At 36.2% G+C, this 22,587-nt stretch overlaps 1 protein-coding gene across 2 annotated transcripts; it reads right to left on the reverse strand.

The window, feature by feature from the left end:
- Positions 1–1,630: 1,630 nt before the first annotated feature.
- trx (histone lysine N-methyltransferase trithorax) lies at positions 1,631–20,055 on the reverse strand. Of its 2 annotated transcripts, XM_069115298.1 has the most exons (10): positions 19,736–20,055; positions 17,717–19,145; positions 16,965–17,531; positions 16,443–16,876; positions 16,128–16,289; positions 15,672–16,067; positions 8,540–15,495; positions 8,146–8,308; positions 7,895–8,041; positions 1,631–7,766 (listed from the first exon to the last, which is right to left on the reverse strand). In XM_069115298.1, exons 1-10 carry the CDS (start codon positions 19,898–19,900, stop codon positions 7,593–7,595), a joined length of 10,593 nt encoding a protein of 3,530 aa, XP_068971399.1. In that variant the 5' UTR covers positions 19,901–20,055; the 3' UTR covers positions 1,631–7,592. The 2 variants fall into 2 exon arrangements, with proteins under 2 accessions (XP_068971399.1, XP_068971400.1); XM_069115299.1 differs by lacking the exon at positions 15,672–16,067.
- Between the last annotated feature and the right edge of the window lie 2,532 nt (positions 20,056–22,587).

The following is a 22,587-nucleotide window of genomic DNA, read 5'->3' on the forward strand; positions in this document are numbered from 1 at the left end:
CATTTTCACCTACGTCGGTGACTGCGAACAGACTCCATTCCTAACCTCACAATCTTTATTTTTTTTTTTGTCTGGTATTCCCACCGAGAATGATGAAACACGAACGGTGCATCAACGGTGACGAGCACTCTCTTTTCCTTTCGATCTATCTTTCTGTTTGTTATGTGCGTGTTTGCGCGCGCGCGTGCCTGTGTATATGCGCGCGCGCGCGCGCTAGTATCTTGTGACAGTATCGGCCCTGAATCGGTCTTTACCTGCGAGGCGGCCTCCGTAGTGCCCGTGGCAACGAGCTCGCACGAGTCCGAACAAAGGCGAAGAGGCGGCTGCGTGTTGATAGTAAGGACAAGGATGAAGGGGAGGAAGAAGAGGAGAGAAGTAGGAGGCGATAACAGCCGATATACTCTTCGTTCCGTGTACAGGCGGCGTTGCTGTCGCGGAACTCTCCTGGCTTGGAAACCACTATCGTAGCACTAACGCACCTTCTTCCATGTTGCATGCATGCCAATTCAACGCTGAGTACCACTAGCATCGACGTTCACTTACGATAAATGCGACACAACACGCCATGACAAACCACGAAAAAAAAGATGTCACCGGTAACCGTTCACTCGCATCAGATTTTCGCGTATCTCACGGTACAACCTCCGGTCCAGGACTGATGCACTACGCACTACCGTGCTACGACGACGCGCGCGAGCCCTGCTCACTAGTGCTCACTGCTCACGGCTGCGCCACAAGAAAGAGAAAGAGAGGACACTGTGACGCGCGACGCTCAGCCAGGCGCCATTTACAGAAACGCACGCATCGCCGCTAGTTCTCTCTAACTGTGTATCCCTCTCGCTCTTGCTACTTTCGTTTCCCCCCACTTTTCTACTCCCAACGTACCTCCCTCTCTTTAACCTCGTCCTGTCTCTTTTTATCAACCTCCCCACCCCCGCTCCCACCATATCTATCCGACCTATCCCAATTACAGCAAACGTCCTTGAGATGACTAACACCTTGTCGTCCACTGCATGTGGGAACGAAAAGGGATGCATGAAAGCGCTGTTGCGGTCGAGAAGGTGGAAAAGATGGTGATGGCGGTGGGTAACGAAAATCGTGGTGTGGAGATAAAGGAGGGAAAGGAGGAGGTGAGTGGAACTGCGAAACCCTCGTTGCCGAGAACACGCGGTAGCGCGGAGATGTAGGAATCGTAGTACAAGTACATACTTTGATGTTACTCGAAGAACAAAGACAGAGAAAGAAAAGAGCGGCGAATGTCCGCGTGTAACGCTTTTCTTGAAACTGGAAGTAAAAGGAGAGGGAGTAGGATAACCATGCTTCTTAAGTGTCCGTACGTGAGAACGAGGAGGTTATTCACTGTTCTACGGAAACGTTCGAGCACGATGCTGTTACTGCAGTAACGTGCCTTTTATAATCTCCGATACACAATGGTTGTACGAATTGGTTCGTAATGTTTACGCTAATAATCTAATTTACCGATAAGGTAATAAATACTATGTTCTTGTTTTTCTCATTTATTTCATATACTTTGAATGATTATGATGTATCATTACGCTTAAATAACATTGAATTATTTAATAATTGATTTTATTAAAAATACCTTTCCCTTCTATCTGAGAATCTTTAGTTTTTTTTTTCATTTTTTTTTACTTGTAATGTGCACCCCTAAATAATAATTCCAGCGTTATTATATATTTCTTCTTCTTTTCCTCTTTTTTTTTCCTTTTTCTTTAAATACGAAACAAGCGAATGTATTAATAAAATTTCATTTGTCAAGCGATACATTATCGTATTTACATTGTATCTACATCATCTAACGTTTTATTACGCTACATTCGTTTAATAATGTGATTAAGATAGTTTGTGGAAGGACTGTGCAGTAATAATACACGCGAAAATAACGATAATAATGTATGCCTAGCGTTACAACATACTCTGTTTCTATGATTTCTGCCGTATCTTATCCCGCAATTGTATTTTATTCAAATGAGATAAACGAGATACGTTACTGTAATGCCGATTGATTATTACTACAAGAGTCGTATGTTCCGAATTAACTACTTATTGCTCTTAGGAATTTACATGTATGTACGTATTTTCTCTTGAGATTCTTAATACTGATTTTGCCCCGAAAAATTACTTGTTCGAGTACCGGATAATCTTAAGTCGCGTAGTAATAGTTTCTCGCTGGAAAAACATTTGAATCGAATTTTCACGGTACGACTGCTGCATCGTCGCACGATGACGACAATTAAATATCTCGAATATTGCAAAATTACATTAGACAATTTTAATGCTGTTTCTTTCTTGCTTTCTCGACGCATAATGATAACGAACGACACATCAATTACCAATTCGCGGACGTTTCATCGAGTGAGCAAGCAAATGCACAGATATCGATTCTACTTTAGAAGAAATTCTGTTCCTTTTTTCTCGTTTTAGACGAGGTACGTACAACATCCGAGCAACGTACATGAGTCAGCGACGCGCGCTCAACCGAATACACACATTAAAAAACAGAGGAAAAAAAAGAAGAGTATTCTCACACGTGAAAAAAAGCATGACCTATAACGCACGTCGCTGTTACAAATGGTGTATCGTAGATTACAATATGGTACTTGCCCAGTCTACCCATTTGTGAGAACGAACAAAGAGCAGATAAGATTGCCGCTTTATGCTTAAACTAATTGCGCGCTGACAATATTTAAAATTAACGAGATACAAGCGAGAGTCGCAGTTTACTCTTCTTTTTCTCTCGGCATTTCGGTTGAACGCTGGCTGCAAACATAGAAACCAGCGCGAGGAGAGAAAAATCTAGCTTTGTGTTTAACGAGAATTGTAAGGTAGAAGATAGAACCAGACTTCACCAGTTTCAGTTTCTATTCCATTCTAGATATAACATAGCGGTAGAGGGTACTTTTACATAGCACGGAATATACATGTTTATACTTCCATTTTTGTTTTTATTTTGTTAATTTCTCATATAATACTAACAAAACATTTAATTACAAAACATGGGCGTACGGTTTTGTAGTGTCTCTTATCTTCCTTTGTGTGTATTATGCGTGTGTGTGTCTGTACTTTTGTATCGTGTGATGAAAGCAGTAGTTATGTGTCTCTATGTGGTATGCATATCATCTGGTTAATGTAAATATTACGATTATTTCATAAGTTCTCTACAATAAGTAGATGGATTTTATAACGACAATTTACACGCTGAACGCGTGCAGTAAATACATCCCATTTACCCGCAGCGTCTCTTCGTTTAATTTTACATTCATCACGACTTCGTCTTGTACGGACCTACGACCAATTCTCTTCTATAATCTATTCCGATGAATATGCAAACGCAAAAGAGATAGAAACGCTACTATAGTATACGATACAATAATATATAATCGTACCTCGATATTGATCGATATTATAAATAGTTTTTAATAATTATTCGTCCAAACACTGAATATTTTACAACAGCCATCGATCTCAACTATTCATAACTCTATTAAACAGTTTGCAACTTTTACAGTTTCAATTCTTTTTCTTCATTTCTTTTTTTTTTCATTTTATTTTAATATTATGCGTAGCGTGTCTGATCCAATATCATATCAATAATAGGGGTATATCATAAATTTTGTAATTTGCTAAAAAATATTCTCTAAAAAATATGTTGACCTAAAGATTATTATGACTGATAATCACAGACAATTTTTTCAATTTTCCTTTCATTCTCTTTTCTTTCTTTCTTCTTTTATTTTTAAATTTCTCAAAACCATCGTTTAATTTCTTTTTGCTGCCGCATCATCTTTCTATTCTTCTATCTTCTTTTAAACAAGTACAATATTAAAAATTCTACAATTCGTTTAAACATTAGAATAATACTATTCTTTTCTTTCCTTTCTCTTATCTTTTTTTTTTTCGTTTCGTTTCGTTCATACACGATTTAAAAAGCGTTTTGAATTTGAAATTTCTGCCCCTTTAAATTCCTTGTCTTTACCGATGAAACGAAGAACCAAAAAATTCGAAGAGATGAAACTCTCGATCATAAGAGGATGCAACGCTGCGATGTTCTCGAAATTGTCGTAAAAGGTAATAACGGGCACCGTACAGGTCCATGATGAGTAAACTTAACCACTCGTTTCATTATCACACCAAAGTAGTAAATATCCAACACTTTTCTAATACCTAAATTTATGTCGAGGTAAGGTATACATATACATATTCGAGTTCCTTCTCTCTAACACGTCCAAACTTTTACTGTTTTTCATATGAATCATTTTCCAAAGGTGCTGACGGGTGTAGTTTAAACAAACGGTGCACAGTATGAGTGACAGTGTATTATGCTATCTTCTCGTGTGGATTATAATTAATCGATAATAATAATAATAATAACCATAATAATGAAGGCTGGATACGTAATACTAAGGAGTTTGTACACACTCCGTGAGATAGGTAATCAGTAATCATTTAAGAGGATATAGAGTATGTTTCAGAAAAGCGCTCGGTAAACTCTGAAAAGTTCCGCCAGAGAAGTGATTGCATAGAACATAATTGTTCATATGCTGTTATACGAACGCTAATATCTACTTTCCCTTTCTTTCTTCTTTTTTTTTTTTCTCAGAGCATACGATATTTTATATGGATTTCACAAATAAAAAAATAATTAAAAAACAGTGTTCTTAATTTACCTACTGACATGTTTAAATTTAAATATATACCCATTATAGATTATCGTTACAGTCAGCATAGAGATATTAGTAATCTGCGATGGGAATATAAAGTATAGCGAAACACATCGCTTATATTCCATAATCCTAAATTGCTCGCGGTGATATCGTATAACAATTACAAGAATGCATTACTTTTTTTTCTTTTTTCATTTTAAAGAGAAAAGAATGCTCTTTCTTCTCCTGCATAAAAAAAGCAGACGTCCGTATCTTTTCAACAATATTAGACCATCGTGTGCACCATGTTCTCTAAATCATGTTCAATGTAATTAATAGATCTTGTTAATCCTAAAACCATCATCCATAAGTATAATAAATATTAATAAAATATCTAACATTGCTATTATATTTTCAAGTAATTACCTTTCTTATGTCATATTATTTCTTTTTTTTTTATACAGATTAAAATTAATTATCATTATATTAACAATATTCATCTTCCAATAATAGTTATTAATTATTGATAATCATAGTATTAAAAAAAAAAAAGGAGAAGAAAAGATTCAAAATACCTAAAAAATGGCAATTTCTCGTGACCAGAACAAGTTTCTATTTTTTCCCCTTGTTTTATAACTTTTTACAAATCAGCATACGCATTTTGTACCAAACCAGGCCGATTAAAATGTTGCACGACTGACGACGAATACTTGCGTGCTCAAATAATGTTCCTGCCATCATTTACTTCTTTATATTACTTCGTTAAATAAATTCGCGATCGATATTCCTCGTATATATAACGCATTTCTTATTATTATCAAACTCTTCCGCTGCCACCTATTATTTCTTACTCTAGGCCATTTTTTCGTGTAAAGTGCACTTAACGGTGTCCATGGAGCACCAAATTTAAGGGACAACCACCTCGGCAGAAATTGATTAACCGCACTAAAATACTTTATTATAGCTTAATGGATGCATAGACACAATTAGTTTTTTTTCAGTTTGAATATAAGTCATCAGGGTATATCTAAATCTATCACCGGGTTTAAAGCGTAGGTACATTAAAGGTAAGGCAAAACTGCATTTCACAGAAAGGTGCTTTTTACGGAATATACGTTATATACACGTATATCCGTAAAAATCTGAAATATATTCCTATAAAGAACATTCATAACTTTCCCCAGTGTGGGAAAATATCACAAATATTTTCTAGAAATATTCGTATTCTAGAAAAGTTTACTTGAAACAATGATCTAATTATCTTTTTACACTCTGTGTCAACGTAATCGATTACGTGTGATCATACTTGCCTCTTATAAATCATAGACGAATTTTGAACAGAAACTACGGAAAAAAATGAAGATTAATCTCCTATATGAACAGAGCGGTACCGCCCTATCGGATTTCTCTCTAAAATAAAAAGTTTGTTTTTCTCTATTCTCTAGCGATTTATATTCTTTAAATATAAAAATAAAGTAACGAGATTAATATTGTAATATTGGCAAGGCGGAAGCACAAACGCATGGGTGCATCGTTTAAAAATCTATAAAAACATATCAAAATAATTGCGCATATATACGTAATATGTTCGTTCGAAACAAATGAACAGGCTCCAATTTCTTGGGAAAGCAAGCCTCTTTCTTTCCAATCTTCTTTGTTCTTTCATTTCTTTTCCTGTTATTATAAGACTTAAAATATCATCAATGTCTGCCAAAGTAGGTACACCTTCAAACAGTATCCCACGCCAGGAAACTGTTCCTTCTAGCCATTCTCTCTCTTCCCCCTTCTCTCTCTCTCTCTCTCTTTCTCACTCTCTCTCTCTCTCCCTCTCACTCTCTCTCCCTCACATCCTCTTATGCGCGCGCTCATGTTCTTTTTTTGTTTCTTAAAACATCTACGTTACTAACTTAAGTTAAGTTGGTAGCTGTACTTACATCAAGACAATGTCTAATCTAACAATTACATATTTTACAAGAACGTTTGAAATCTGGCCCTACATCAGACATGAAATGTCACGAAGTTAGTCGTACACTGTACACTAAATTTTAGATTTACATAAAGTTTTCAAGAACATTGAATTATCTGGTTACAATGGTACAATCTGGTAAAATTGAAACTTACAATAAAGTTGTGTGCTTTTTATTTCATAAGTTTCGCCGGTAATCCGTAATTGTGTGATACACGTCGTGTAGTAAACGAGTATAGTTCCTACGTTCAAGTACGTAATGAGAAAAAGATAAGTCCTAGTCGAGGGAAACTCGTCCATGTTCCTATAGATATAGGTCGTCGATTTTATCCTATGCAAGTCGATTTTGTTTAATTTCACAGAATCAAACTTGTCCAATTACATTTAAAATCACTGAATTTATGACTGAAAATAACATATAATATATAGAGAAGAAATTTGCACACACATGTATGTGTACGTATATATCTTATAAATGCACATAAGCTAAAAGCATTTCCGATTTAGTGTAAAGTGACGATAACTCGTACGCTTAAGCCTCGATAGTCAAGATAATAAGTAGAGTCTAAAAGAAGTGCATAAAAGCACAGGCGTGGATAAAGTAACACTTTCATGAGTCTTAGTGCGATGAAGCACGCAAGGCTCGTTGGGTACGTAAGCAGGACATATTCAATTATTTATTGCTATAAGTATATCCCTTAAATCAACTACCAAGTGTAGCTGTTTAAAGTAACATTGTCATAACGCGATGTTTTGTGTACTATATCTGGCCTTCTAATATTTTAAATGTATATCTATTTCTTTTATAATAATAAAAAGCTGCAATCTCTGAAAATAGTTTGATGATTAAATGAATAACGTTCAATAAAATGAATCCTATTCCAAAGCGCACATAATTATAGCACAATATTTTTTGCTGTGCCGCTTACGGTTGGCTGCTTACGATAGCTGTATATGCAGTCTCAATTGAGGTATTTACGACATCTGCGGGAACCGCAGGTACATGGAATCTTGATATCCTCGAAAGGAAATTTGTAGTCATACGTTAGCTCTTCTCCTTGAATAATGCGACGGAGAGCGAAGATTAATATATGCTTCTTACCTAGGATGTCTACCACTCGCGAGTAACAATTTGGCTGAAATATGATTTTCAAGTTACAAAATTAGTTCCATAAAATTTTTCACATAAATTCAAATTCATAAGGAAAACGAAACGTATATTTCAATAAAATAAATAAAATACATTCGGTAAATAAATAAATACCTCGCACGAGTGATTAATGAATCTTGCTGCATTTCCCTTCATTGTGGCATCAACGACTAGGTGATCGTCGATTTTAAACATGTAACATCCTATGTTTTTACTATCATAATATTTTTCTCGTTTGTCAGTTAACGAGGCACGAATCACCTGTAAACATTTATAAAATATTACCCAAGAAAACTACATTCGATATATAAATAGTTAGTAAAAAAGATTATATAAATAACAACGCCTTTCATCTCTCTACACACCTCACCAGCATACTCGATAACCATCTCTCCAGCTTCGATGTCTCTTAGGCAGAATAAACCTCTACCATGTATATGAGAATGGTATACTCCAACCGATTCTTTCGACGTTTCTTTAAGTATCCTAAAGCGCATCGCCATTGGTAAATTTGTGCTTGCCACTCGTCTGTAACAATAAAACAACAAAATGTATCAGTGTATGTATACATACACACAGTAGCGCGCGCGCACGCACGCTCGCACACATATACGTGTGTGTGTATATATATATATATCTTTTATATATATATTATATATATATATATATATATATATATATATATATATATATATAAAAGAGGAAAGAAAGAGAAAATTAAGAGTGACTTTATTAATTGCACATATTAAGATGCTTTACCTGGACTCAGCTTCGGAGATAGCGATCATTTTTGGTTGCTGCCTGTGCCTCGACGCGAGCCAACTGAACATATCATGAACTTTTCTCCCTTTGAACGGTTCTGCACGAGCAGCACCATTAACACACGCATTCGGTAAGTCATTTTCCGTTTCTCCCGGTTTTGGCGGTGCTAAATTATGAAATCGAGGTTTGTATTTGGTACATCTGTTCACGTCTGGTAGCTGTTCGACCAGGTAGACGGTGGCGTTATTTTCCAAGCCCAGATTTTCGGTGAGAGGGTTATGAGGCAACGGAGGTAAGTTGTGAGCCTTTCGTGCATTTTGCACAGCTTGAAACACGGTTTCCCATACTTCGGCCATGGAGGAGGCAGTATGAGTGAATCCATCCTGCGATTTTATCTCATACATCAATGTCGGTCCTTTCGATTTCTGCGTTTGCATATTTGGTACATTCGGCTGTACGGATTTGATCGACTTACTGATCATTCTTGGCTTTTTCACGGCAACTGGTGGAGTTTTGGTTTTCAGTATGTTAAACTGGTTATCGATAGGTTTTACCTTTTCCTCGATCTTGTTCGTTTTCAATGTGAACGTTTTTATCGGTAACAATTGCAAAGAGGTTATCTGCGGTACCTGTTTCGACGGTAATATCTCCACGGACGTTACTTGCGGTGGTTTCTTATTCTGCGTCACTGCTTTCATGTTGTGTGTAATTTTGTAAGAACCATCTTGCAGCTGCTTCTGCAGTACTATCTTCAACGAGGCATTCTGCAGTTTCTCTTTGTCCAGTTCCAATTTCAGATTTTCCTTCACCTTCTCGATCGTCTCGGTGTTCAATTTCAGCGTTTCGTTTATGTTGTTTATAGTGGTCTCTGCTGGTTTCTTCACCGTTGGCGCCACAGCTTCGACTATCTGTTTCTTATCAGATTCCGTTCCAAGCTTCTGTTCCGGTTCTGCTGGCTTAATTACCGGTTTCGTTGGCTCTTCTATGATCATTTCTGTTTTCTGCATGCTCTTGGTCGTATCTTGTTTCGGAGTTACGGCTTGCATAGGTAGCACTCTGTTCATCGGCCTACTCGTTGGTACGTTGCTCGTAGACATTGTAATTTTATTTTGTACAGTCGAGCTCGCAATCACTGGATTATTACTTGTACTTACATTAATATTGTTTGAATTCGGTACGGTACTATTATAATTATTATGCACATTATTTACATCGTGGTTTAACTTATTTACAATGATATCCCTTTGAGTTATACAGTGATTAGGTAATGGGGGTATTTTAGATGATATGCTAGACTTTATCATACTGGTATTCTCTGACACGTGTTTCGAGTCAAAGTACGGTCGGACATTATTGTTCATCATCTGTTCCGAGCCAAACAACGGTTCTGTAATCTTCCATGGTCCGTTGTTAGGTTGCACAACGGAGTTTGAAACTGGACTTGGCCGGACAGCTACTCTCGGTATCGTCGGTATTGAGTTTTGCAACAACTTTGGAGACGATGTCACTCTTACCGCAGCTTGAGCTTCGGATGCACACGTATCCGACGATAGCTCTATCGATGTTACTGGTTCTACGACGCTTTGACAAGATACAGGCAGCATGGTGTTACAAGTGGCCGTTGGAAAATTTTGCTCGGGTGTCGCTGCAATATGAATCTGTGATGTTGCGATAGACGATTCTACTATAGGCGTGGTCGATTGATTTACTACCACGTAACCACCGGGTACCGTAGACATATCGGAAATATTGCCAACTTTGGATGGTAAGGTTGAAACGTTAGATACATTTTGAACGGTAGGTACAGCCGGTATGTTAGTAATGTTAGAAGTACTGGACAAAGTAGGTGCTGGATTAAGTATATTAGATACATTAGATGCGTTAGGTATACTAGATACACCGGGTACGCTGGATACGTTGGTAGGTAAGTTAGGTATACCAGATATACTAGGTACGTTCGATACGTTAGGCACGCTAGGCATACTGGATGCGTTAGGTACATTAGGTATGCTAGGTGTATTAGATGCACCGGGTATTGTACTAGGTACACTAGGAACGCTAGGCACGCTGTGTACGTTGTGCACGCTGGGCACGCTAGGTACACTAGGTACGCTAGGTATGCTAGGTACGCTAGGTACGCTAGGTACGCTAGGTACGCTAGGCACGTTAGACACGCTAGGTACCGTAGGTACATTGGACACATTCGGTATATTTGTTATGCTTGGCATATTAGATACGTTAGAGACATTGGATACAGTGGGTACAGTGGTTACAGTGGGTATAGTCGGTATAGTGGGAACAGTCGGAACATTAGGTACATTCGTTACGCTAGGTACATTAGGTATGCTGGTTATATTGGTTACGTTGGATACATTAGCAACGTTTGGTACGCTCGGTACTCCGGATACGTTTTGTACGGACTGCACTGCCGTCACAGTGGGAACACCTGGAACAGCCTGAACATCTACGATAGGTTCCATCAGTTTAGAAGCTTGAAAAACTTGCGTTGTCGTTTGGTAACTGCTTGCCAATACTTGCGGTACCGTGCCAGTCATGAACTGACTGGATGACATCACCGTGTTGCTTACGATAGTCTCCAAACCGTAATACATCGGCTGGTTCGACAGAAACATACTGCCCGTTGAATCTGTAAACATTTCTAGCGTTGGCGTCGAGCTCAATAATAACTGTTCCGACGAAATAACTCCACATTGAATCGCACTAGGTTGTTGCTGTATAATCGTTCCAAGGACCGTTGGCTGTGTTTGAGCGATCTGTACACCTGGCAATATCGATATACCCCCGTTTTGCAATGCCAACAAGTTGTCGGAAGATGCTTGTATGTATGCACCAGGAATTAAATGATTAGCTGTTATGAACTGAGGTTTAAACGCTGCAGCAGTTTCATGCTGACCACCGATCGTTGTTACGTACTGAAGGTTTTGTCCGGACTGTTGTTGCAATGTTTCAACGTACGCGGACATGATGCCAGGAGATGCTTGTTGCAATATGACAGTTGGCCCACTCGGTCTTTGAGCTTGTTGCAACTGTATAATCGGAGTATTGTTCTGCATCGGTTGAAATCTGGCATGTCCATTGTTGTGCGGCTGTATACTATTTTTCACGATTTGCGTTTTGATTCCTTTCGTCCGAGACTTTGGCGCTCTGGGAGATTTTGATTTAGCCAACTTCGTTATCTGAATACTGTTCCCTTGTGACGATTCGGTCGAAGACGCAGTTTGTACGCCGGTGGAAGAAAACGTAGGCGATATTTGTGGACTTGGAACCGTTTGGGAACTTGCACCATCTGGAGAATTCATAGGCGTATTGATGATATTTTGCGACATACTGGAATCGCTTGCAACAGATGGGGGATCTGTGATTTCTGTTATTTGAACAGTACTTTCTTGAGGTAATACCGTGGCATTCGGTAACGTAGTTGTAGTTCTAGTATATTGCGTTTGTACGATCATATCGTTTGATGTTAATACCGTTTGATGAACGGTTTCGACGGTAGCGTGCGTATGAATTTGCGGTGTAATAATCGCTTGTGCTATCGGTTCGATTTGAATAGCCGGATGAGGCGATGGTACGGAAGCTTCCAAAGGCGAAGTAGCTTGGATATCTGGATAATCGGATGAAAGTGTATGCCCCTCAGATGGAGATAACGTTATAAATTGAGGAGACACGGATCCGATACTCGGGGAAAATCTAGAATCAGGCGATGCTAATTTATTATCCATAGTTTCGGAATCGCTGTCGCTCGTTATCATGATATCACAATTTGCCAAGTGTCTGTTGTAACTATCTTGCGTTCTATATGTACAGCGGCATCGTTTACAAGTTACAGGGCGATCTATGTGATCGAATGGTGCATCGCATCGAGATGTAATAGTAGTCGTCTCATTTTCAATGTGTTGCGGTGATACGCACTCATCGTCGCTAGAAATATCATCGGCTCCGTCTAACTGTGGAATTTTCAAATTCAATTTCAAATTATTCTCCCGCGGATTTGTTTGTTGCGCTGCGTTCGATCTTTGTTGAAAATTGCTGGAAAGGCCGTCACCTCCTTTCGTTTTTTGTGCTTTATCCTCGTATTTCCCAATGTGCGATCTAATAAATCCATATATACGCTTTGATCGTAAAATATTATTCGAAGACTTTGTATAATAAGAGTTGCAGCAGTCCTTTTCGCTAGACGAAGTAATTTCGCTGCTGTCGCACGAGGATTCGTCGTTGATGCCGTCTAATTGCGGAATCGATAAATGTTCTGCCACGCGTAATGCCGTACTCTTTTCTTCTATATTATACTCCGGTGAACTGCATTCACTGGCGCTGCCTGGATCGGCAGGGCCGTCGACTTGTAATATTCGCGGTTGTTGCCTCGCATGCCAAAACAACCGTTTATGCTCTTTACCTTCCTCGCGACTACTGGATATTACTCTACGATTAATACCACTGGTAGCATCCTCGATGCAATACTTTAATTCCCGCATAGAATCGGATAAAATATTAGGTGTATTTGCTCTGCCTACAGTAACCATGATACTGTCTGGAATCCTTAACTCGTGCAAAGTAGGCGGCCGTTCGTTTTGAGAATCTAATACCATCACGCTTGTCTCGTTTGATTTCGTCATGCTTGAATTCCTAGACAATTTCCTTCGTTTTATGCTGGGACCGTAAGTACCATCTAATTTACAACTCCACGTTAAACTGCAAGATCGTTGATGATGCCTTTGTCCTCCAACGATTAACGGGCTATTCGATATTACTTCCGATTTAGATCGCTTCAGTTCTCTGCCTCCGCGTTTTTGATTTTTTGAACTAAACAAATCATCCATTAGATCTTGAACGGATGTTTTCGTTTCCAAATGAACCCATAAATCGTTATGCGACCCTAATTCTACTAAAGAAGGATCTATCTTTGAAACTTTACTTTCAGATGGCTTTATCATTTCGTCTACTTCGGATGCAAGCATATCATCCTTGAATAGATCTGCCGCGAAGGTCCCATCATTTTTCAAATCCATTGCTATAAAATCTTCGTACGTCATTTTTGGAAATATATCTTGCATGGAAATACCATCTAATAAATCATGTGGCAAATCTTCGAATATAGCTTCTTTCAATTCTGGAGGTAAAAGATCTGTATTATTTTGTTCTGCCAGATTTTCATCCACTTCTTTGTTACAAACTGCATCGATCAAAGCATCTAGAGTTTGTTTTACAGCTAAATATTCACTTTTCTCTGTATTTAATGTATCTTCTTCTTCTTGTTCTTTAGAATGATCAATAGTTATATTATTTTCTAAATTGGAAGAAACCTCTGGTACATACATCTGCACGTACGTTCTAATATAATATCTTACAATTTTAAATGGGTTTACCGTAGACCAATATAGCCGAGAACATTTATAATCGCAAGGTATAATTCTTTCAATTGTATCAGAATATTCAGGTATGACTGTACCTAAACAATCGATCATCAATGAGCCTATCATAACTTTCACTTTACTTGGTTCCGCGTATTTTTTCTTCTTACGATCCAATTCTACATATACTGGTCTTTGTAAACTAAATTCATTCTCATTTTGCAATGTTTTATGCGTACAGTTATTTAAATGCGAAGAACAAAATACTGTTTTATCGTCGTTAAAGGCAAGACCAACGTTTCTAGCACAAGGATAATGGAAGGTACTGTTGCAATTCTTCGCGCAACAGCCAACACTGGCCCCTTTCTTTCCACATTCTGTGCAACGAATTAATCGACCTCTTGAAATAGCGCTATGAACATTTTGTAAAGAACCATCGATTTCTTCAAATACTTCATTAGACCAGAGCGCACAATTCGAATGTACCCACTCGTTTTGCCCGCAATATAGTAGCCGTCCTTCTTTCGTCTCTGGACCGTCGCTTAAACCTTTGCACAAACAACATGATCTACTATCTTCGACATGAACGTTATATAAATTTGCTGTTTTAGCTGCGATTGCTTTTGGTGCTTTGATCACCTCTTCTTTCCATACTTCCAGAATAGAATCATCAAATTTTGTAACTGGACTATCGTCTTTACCAATATCTTTAGTAGCTGTTAACGGATCGCTTTTGCCATTATTATTCCTTATACTTTTCGGACTAAACCATGGGAACACATCTTGTAAAATTTCGTGATAAGCTTCTGTAAGATCCTTCGTTCCAGTACGGCTTATGACATGTTCCATATCACAATGAAACTGTAACAGCGTTTTATATTCATTGTTATTGACTTTTCGTTTCACCGACATTAGTGTAGGCGAAGGTCTGACAATGATTTGCTGCTCTGAGCAATGGCATTCTGTATCATTAGAATTACTATTTGTATTTTCTTGAGTTACCGAATCTTTCTTATCATTGTCTTGAGTATCTTTCACAGCGCAATTCTTTACCCGAACAGAACACTCTTTTAAATGAAATTTTTGTCGAAGACGTCTTAAGCCTCTTCTGTTACAGCTATCGCTGGGTTGATCTTCGTCCAATTTATTTGTCGAATCAGATTTTGAATTATTATTATTATGTCCAAATTCTGTATTTTTAATCTTTTCACAATTACTTTCTTCAGCTTCTTCTACGTTCAGGCCTTCTTTGACATTGGTTATATTTGAATCTGTTTTCTCATTTGAAAAGTCCAATTTTTTCCCATTAGAAACAGATATGCATAAACATTCTTTTCTTGGGCTCCATTTCAAAGCAGCGCAAATCTTCTTATTTTTACTTAACGCTTTTATAACTCCTATGAAACCAGCCTTAAGTTCAGCTTCTATGGCATTTCTCCAAACAGAATTAGGATTTGAAGAACATTGGCTGCATGTAAATTCAATAGTATCGGGTAGATAACTAAGAATTTGATAACGCTCGTCAGAAATTCCTTCGCAATAGGCATGTACCCAATACGAACATTCGCTACATTCCATCATCTAAAAAATAAAATGCAGAGTTTATTTAACGAGTTTACATACCGTTTTAAAGCGTTAATTATTTATCGTAGTATTTCCCATAAATCTTTATGTATCTGTACACACATGTCATTTTTTACAGTTACGCATACAAATATATATTTAGTAAATTTTCTAAATAAAATATGTACACTTACCTTTGTATCGAAATCATTTTCGTTGTAACATCTTTGACATAGAGGACAGTAATTTCCTTGTTGACGTAATTTAAAACACATGGAGCATAATGGTAAATTGCCCACATGGACATTAACTCCTTCACTACCACAGCTTTTACACTTAACACAATTTTGACACACATAAGGTCTTTCAGGACTGTAAAGTCTCGCACTAACACCAGATTTTGACAAACACGAATGGTGAAATGATTGACGACAACGAATGCAAGACAATTTTGGACCAGATCTTAGATGGCAGGATTGGCATATTGTACATCGAGGACAGCACCAATTTGGTTGAGCACAAGCATTCCATTCGCTGGGTTCCAAACAAAAGGCATGATATGGCTCACAACAGCACTGACAGTGGATGAGCTGGAAAGATTTTTATAATGTACGATCATATATAACAATATAGGTGTATACGTTACTTACTGGTTCTCTGCCAGCACTTCCACAAAGGTAACAAATAGCAGGAATTTGAAAGAGTTCTGAACCTATAAGGGCAAAGCCTTTTGCACCAACTTCTGTAGGATCGTACTGTTCCCAAAAATCTATCGATATTGTGTGTAATGCATCATTATTCGTTTTAGGCACCTACAACGTGATTAGTTTTATTAAAACTATAAATATTCATGTTATGTAATATTATATAACTATAATATTAAAATTTTATATATTTTACTGTACTAATATAATGTATCTAACAAAATATATATATCTGTATATTTTAATTCGACGTGTGCTTACTACTTGAAAATTTGACGTTGATATATTTTGTTGTGATTTGCCTCTTTTTGGATGAGGTTGCTGCGTTGCATTGACAGTATTATGGTTTACAGTATTCTCATCGTTATGTTTTTGTGACTCTTTTTCTTTTGTGTCATCCTTTTTCTCTACCCTATCATTTTCCTTTAAATTTTTCGGAATGTGCTTATTGCTTTCAGTATCTTCTTTTCCATCTACAGAGGGGAAAGTTGCAATTGGTTGACCAAGAGCCACGCTTGCACTTCGGCAAACATGTTTCACTCTTGGTCCCTTCAATTCGAGTCTCTGTCTCAAAGGTTGTGGACATTGATTTAAAGGTGGCACGGAGAACATTGGATTCTTCAATTTCTTCCTCACTTTTATCCTATTGTTTTTTCTTCTTTTTTTATTAGGCGATATATTCAGTGATGAGTCAACTAGAAAATTGAAAAAGCAAATTATTCATATTAAGAAAAGATATATAGTATACACATTGGATATATAAATTGGAAGGATCGATCTTACACTTATCTAACTTTGTATATAGAAAACCACCAGTTCCTTGATAGCTTGTCTTTTGACCTATTTCTATGTTTCTCCAATTCATAGCTGATTTGAACAGGTTTTTCTCTGAACTATCTTCCGCAGGCCAACCTAACTTAGAAGATATTAATTTTTGTCCTTGATTATCATTATCTTCTTGATTCAATATCAATGGAATATTCAGAGGATCTCTCATCATTGGCGGTAACAATGTATTTAAGCCTGTTCTCAAAGAAGAAGGAATGTTGTAACATTTCAAGCACATTTTTAACCAACAAGCTGGGCATCTAGCTTTATAAACACATCTCATGAGATTCCATTGCTGACTTCTTACAACAGGTGGTACTAAGCATAAACCATCGCCTTTATGACATTGGAGGACTGGAAGAGTACTATTTGTAGATTTTGCACAAGCCTGTCGTTTAATCATTTTACTGATAAACTTTCTACATGATTCACAACTGTGAATACCGAATTTTCGAGCTTGTTTCACAAATCGATAGAACCGTACAGCACCACAAACCCCACATTTGATGGTACCTGTTAAACCTAAAACATCATAAAAGCATAATGAATTTATTATTTTCTTATTTCGTATATCATTTATATGATCGATTATATTACTTATTTATTCGAAGTATTATTCTACATTTTTGATCGTGCAATACAAATATTTGAATTAAAAGAAAATACTGTATAAAAGTAACATATTGTGAACATTATTGTTTTCATACCTAAATTAGTATTTCCGCTTGTAACACTGTTGCTATTTGTCATTGAAAAGGGACCTTCAGTTCCACTGACACATTTATTATCTAGTTTTAGCCTTGCTTTTCTTAAAATAACTTTCCCACCATTTAGTTTCATCCCAGTCCATTCAGACTGTTCGTCTTCTGTATGATTACTATGTTCGCTTCCACTTTCAGATAATGTGCTTTCTGTATCAAAATTATCTGAATTTCTCTCTGTATTTTTATTGCTGCTATCAACATTGCTTCGACCCTTTGCGCTATTATTTTCTTTCATTTTTGCTGAATCTTCAAAAGTTGTCTGAACTTCTAAATCAACTGTATCATTTTGAGTTCCTGATCTAGTTTGAATCCTGGAAGACTCTGAATTTGGAACATCAGAATCAGGAAGAACTTTTGTAGGAACAGAAATTAATTTTTGATTTTTGGAGATATTTAATTTTGCATTTGGAGCTTTTCTGGTTATATTTGGTACACCATCTTGAACACTATTGCATTCATCGGATGAACACTTTACCATTTTGTTTTTAGCTGATAAATTAATCTTTTTAACGTCTGTACTAACAGTTTTTGTTAATTGTGTGTCTTGTATAGAAGGTGCTAATTTTTCAAGATTCTTTACAGGTTGTACAGGAGTTTGGGCATTGGAATTTACACGCTGAATTACTTTTTTGGCTTTACTTTTTGTTTCTTTATCTTTTAATTTTGTGTAGAGTTTAGTAATATTTCCGTCTTTTAATTTTGGTTCTTGATTACAATGTTTATTTAATGCAATTTTAGCTTTCTTTACATGCGTACCAATTTCGTTCTCACTATGTTCCGCTCCAGGAGTTTCTTCTAATTCTTCGATAAATCTTTTATTTGGTTTAATAACTCTTGACGAATGGGCACTTCGAACCGGTAAAATAAATTTCCTTACTGCATTTGGTTTATCTCCACATTGTGCCGTCATATTGCGCACATTGTTACTGTTAGATTTTGCCCTCTGTAATAATCTTTTTGCAGTACTGTTACGTAGTTGTCTCGTTCGTTGATGCTGATCTAAGATATTATTTACTGATTTTAATACTGGTGTTTTCATAAAATTGGAGAATTTTATATTTTTACAAGCTCTACGACTCTTGGGTCTGTGAAATTTAGTAGTACGTTTGGAATTTAACGCAGTCACATCTTTTTTATCATCTTCCGCTAGTTTGATATTTTTATCACATAGTTTTTCTGTATTATTTTCAGTATGCGATGGAGGACTTTTAATATCTGCGACAGTCTGTACATTCTGCTGTGGCACAGAATTATCAATAACATCAGATGGTGATTTAACAGTTGTATTTTCTGTGTCATGTTGTTGCGTTTTTATGTAAGACACGGAAAGATTAGCTTCTTTAGTGCTAAAGCCATGGAATGGTGGATGTTCCTATGAGAAAAATGCATTAAGCCTTAGAAATAGATAATATATATTTTCTTTTGCATTAACATTTTGTCGATATAAAAATTATCGAATTAAACATCAAATGTTTATATTTCACATTTTATCATGTAAACATATTTTATTTGGTGTTTTGAATATAGTGATAGATATTCGGTAATCTGAAGGTATATTATGATTATAATAAGAAATAAAATATGTATCGCAGTTTATTAGTTTTATTTGAAAGAAGAATAAAGAAATTAGTAACAATTAATCGGTAAAACACAGTTACTTGATAAAAATAAGATCGGAACGGCGATCTTTTATGAAATCATTGACATTTTCAAGTAAGCGGTACGTCAGTATGTATTATATACATCTGCCATTCCGAGTCTGTGATTCTCTGCTAATAGGTTAACTTTTATTATAGAGGCAAACGTTGGAGTTTTTCTGGCGAGCGAATCGGCACCGTATGCGTCCTTATGGCGCTTATAAACCAAATACAATAGTTTGTAAGTGGAGAAAGAATGATACGATTTGTAACTAATTAGACGCCTTACACCAGGTAGTCCTCATGAAAGTAAACTACGAATTACCTTTTCATTGTCACCAAATGTTTCGTTGAACAGGGAAAGTCCGTAGTAGATGTTCTCGGCGACGGTTACCGAATCGCTTTGGGCTGTCTCGGGTTGACCGAGAACTTTGATCCGTTTCCTGGTGACCGTCTTTGGCGGCTTCCCGGGAAACTTGGACCTTCCCATGTTCACTTTTTTCAACGGCCAACCTCAACCTCACAACGAAATTCTGTTTCCATTTTACGCGATTTTGCCCAGTCGAGGCGCACCAACTGAACACCAACGAACACTTAACACACACGGAACTCACAAGCTTCGTTAAACATCGGTTAACGTCGGCTAAATTCGATGATAGCCGCGAAATACGCGCGTACTGTTAAACACAGAATGACTAGTAGTAAGGTGGGTACATATTACATATGTTTTCGAATACAAACGCGGGCATTCATCTAGTAACTTTTGCTAGAGCGGAACTGAAGTTACGCGCGCTCAGCTGCTAACTCTTCGTTTAATCTCTCTAAGTATGATTCTCTATCAAATTCACATACAATCGCATAATATATTCAGTATCAATATAAATTAGAATTTAATCTTTTAATTATATCTATTTCATTAATATTTCTTATTACTCTATTTAATTAATAATTATGCGTATATAAAATAATAAAAATATTGAACAAATACAATTTTTCAATTTCTAATCAATCGTTTTTTATTAATACAAGTACATTATTATAATACACAATGATAGCGTGTATCATGTATCGTATATTGAGTGCTGCGTAGTTTGTATCAACCACATACTAAGGAATATTAATGTTCCTTTTGCAACGTTCGTTAATGTAATTTTTATTTTATAAATAATTTAATCATTACTCAAATTTTGTATTTTATTAATTTATATTTCCGTGCTATTACAAGATTATTTTATATTTAAGTAATTAATTTTTTTTTAAATTGATTTATTAAGGATTTAAGAAATGTATATACAAATATATTACTTGAAATACAACATTAAATAAAACGAATACTTTTTAAAATATTCTACGTATTCGTCTATTTTATTTTTAATTCATATATTTTTAAATCATGGATTATTATACTTAATATATTCAGTTATAAATATAAAGTAAAAACTTATTTGAGAGCATAGCGCAGTATTATTAAAAATTTTTTAATATGAATGTCAAATAAATCTACTACTAATTAACTTTCTTTGGAAAAGCATTTTCGCTATATTTGATTAAATACATCTAATCGATAGTATTTATATTTACAAAACGTAAAATTTCCTACATTCCGTTAAATTACTACCGTATATTACGAGAAATAATACAATGTCCATCAAATTAAATAAAATTAAAAGAACTCTTACAGATAAAAAAGAGAGAGGGGGAGAGAAAGAGAGAGAGAGAGAGAGAGAGAATGAGACACATTAAAAGTAATTAAAGGAAATACAAAAATTAATTTCGCTATATATGAATTGCTGCTTTTTCACGATACTATTGCAAAATTAAAATCTCATTTCTGCCAAATACTGACGGAGCATTAGAGGTTTTAATAAAGTCAGTTGGTTCGTATTACGTAAAGACAGGGTTCGATAAATGAGGTATATATGAATTACAAATCCGGTGTTTCATGTGCGCTGACCTGTGCTCCATTTAAAAGAGCCTTCGTCGATACAACCTCAAGCACCACTTTCAGATCCATATTGTACTTTTCCTTCGTATGCAGGGCGTGTTTTTCCAAGATTATTTCTCCCCCTGTACACAAACCGTTCTTTACATAATATTCACTTTCTTTATGTTTACATAGGTAGACAAATAATTAACATTGATGATTATTTTCTTTGGCTCGTGGCAAATAGATATCGAAGAAAATTGTCGATTCAGAGGAGGACGTTTGGCTCGTACTATCAACGTGATCGACATTATACCGCGCGTAATTTCGAAACGAAGGAATACACGTACAATCGAAGTGCTCCTCCTTTTTACGCCAAGCTTGCAACAACGAGAATGCGATAACGTCGATAACCATTTCTACCTTTATAGCTACACAAATTGAAACGTACTATATCGGGGTCAAATATCGGTCGGTCACCGATATCGCATCCCATTTTACCGATCATTTGGGAACGTAAACCTTTATGCATTCTATATTTTTAATAAGAGATATCAATACTGTATTATGGTTTCCCTTTTTGTACCGTTTAAACCTGTTCAGAAACTAAATTATAGTCGCGTCACAAAGAAATATTCCAAAACAGTACTATTCTCGATTATTTCGTTTTATGTTTCTGGCGAACGCTAAAAGAGACGTTAAAAAATTGCTCTCTCTCTCTCTCTCTCCCTCTCATATACATATACATATATATATATACATATTCAAAGTTTCACGCAATTCTTAATTAAGAAAAATATTTATTTTTGTTCGTTTCTACGTCAATATTGGTATCGTCACGTTAAACTAGAATAATTTTGTAATAGAAAAATATGGGGAATTATCAAAAGCAAATATGATACGAGAGTAATTTTGGATAGATATTTATTCACTTTTTATTCGATAATGTTACTTTAATCGCAGAATAATTTAACGATTTGTTCGAGAAATAGTTGTCCATTACGCATGACAAATTGTCTCATTCGTGTTATTCGAATTATTTTTCGTTATTACAATTACAGCGAGCAAGTACTTGATCAATTTTTAACAAATTATTCTAATATTTAAATACGTCTTTTGTCTTCTGAAAAATATATGCAAATGTAAAAGATTAAAACAGTCTTCTTTGCTACTACCGGTCTACAAAAGAACGAACCGCAATTTTTGTTTACCTATTCCTGACATGGTAATATGTATACGCACATATAGTTTAT

Source organism: Bombus flavifrons, chromosome 6 (genome assembly GCF_040668555.2).
Source record: "Bombus flavifrons isolate JBK064 chromosome 6, iyBomFlav1_principal, whole genome shotgun sequence".
Lineage (NCBI taxonomy): Eukaryota > Metazoa > Arthropoda > Insecta > Hymenoptera > Apidae > Bombus > Bombus flavifrons.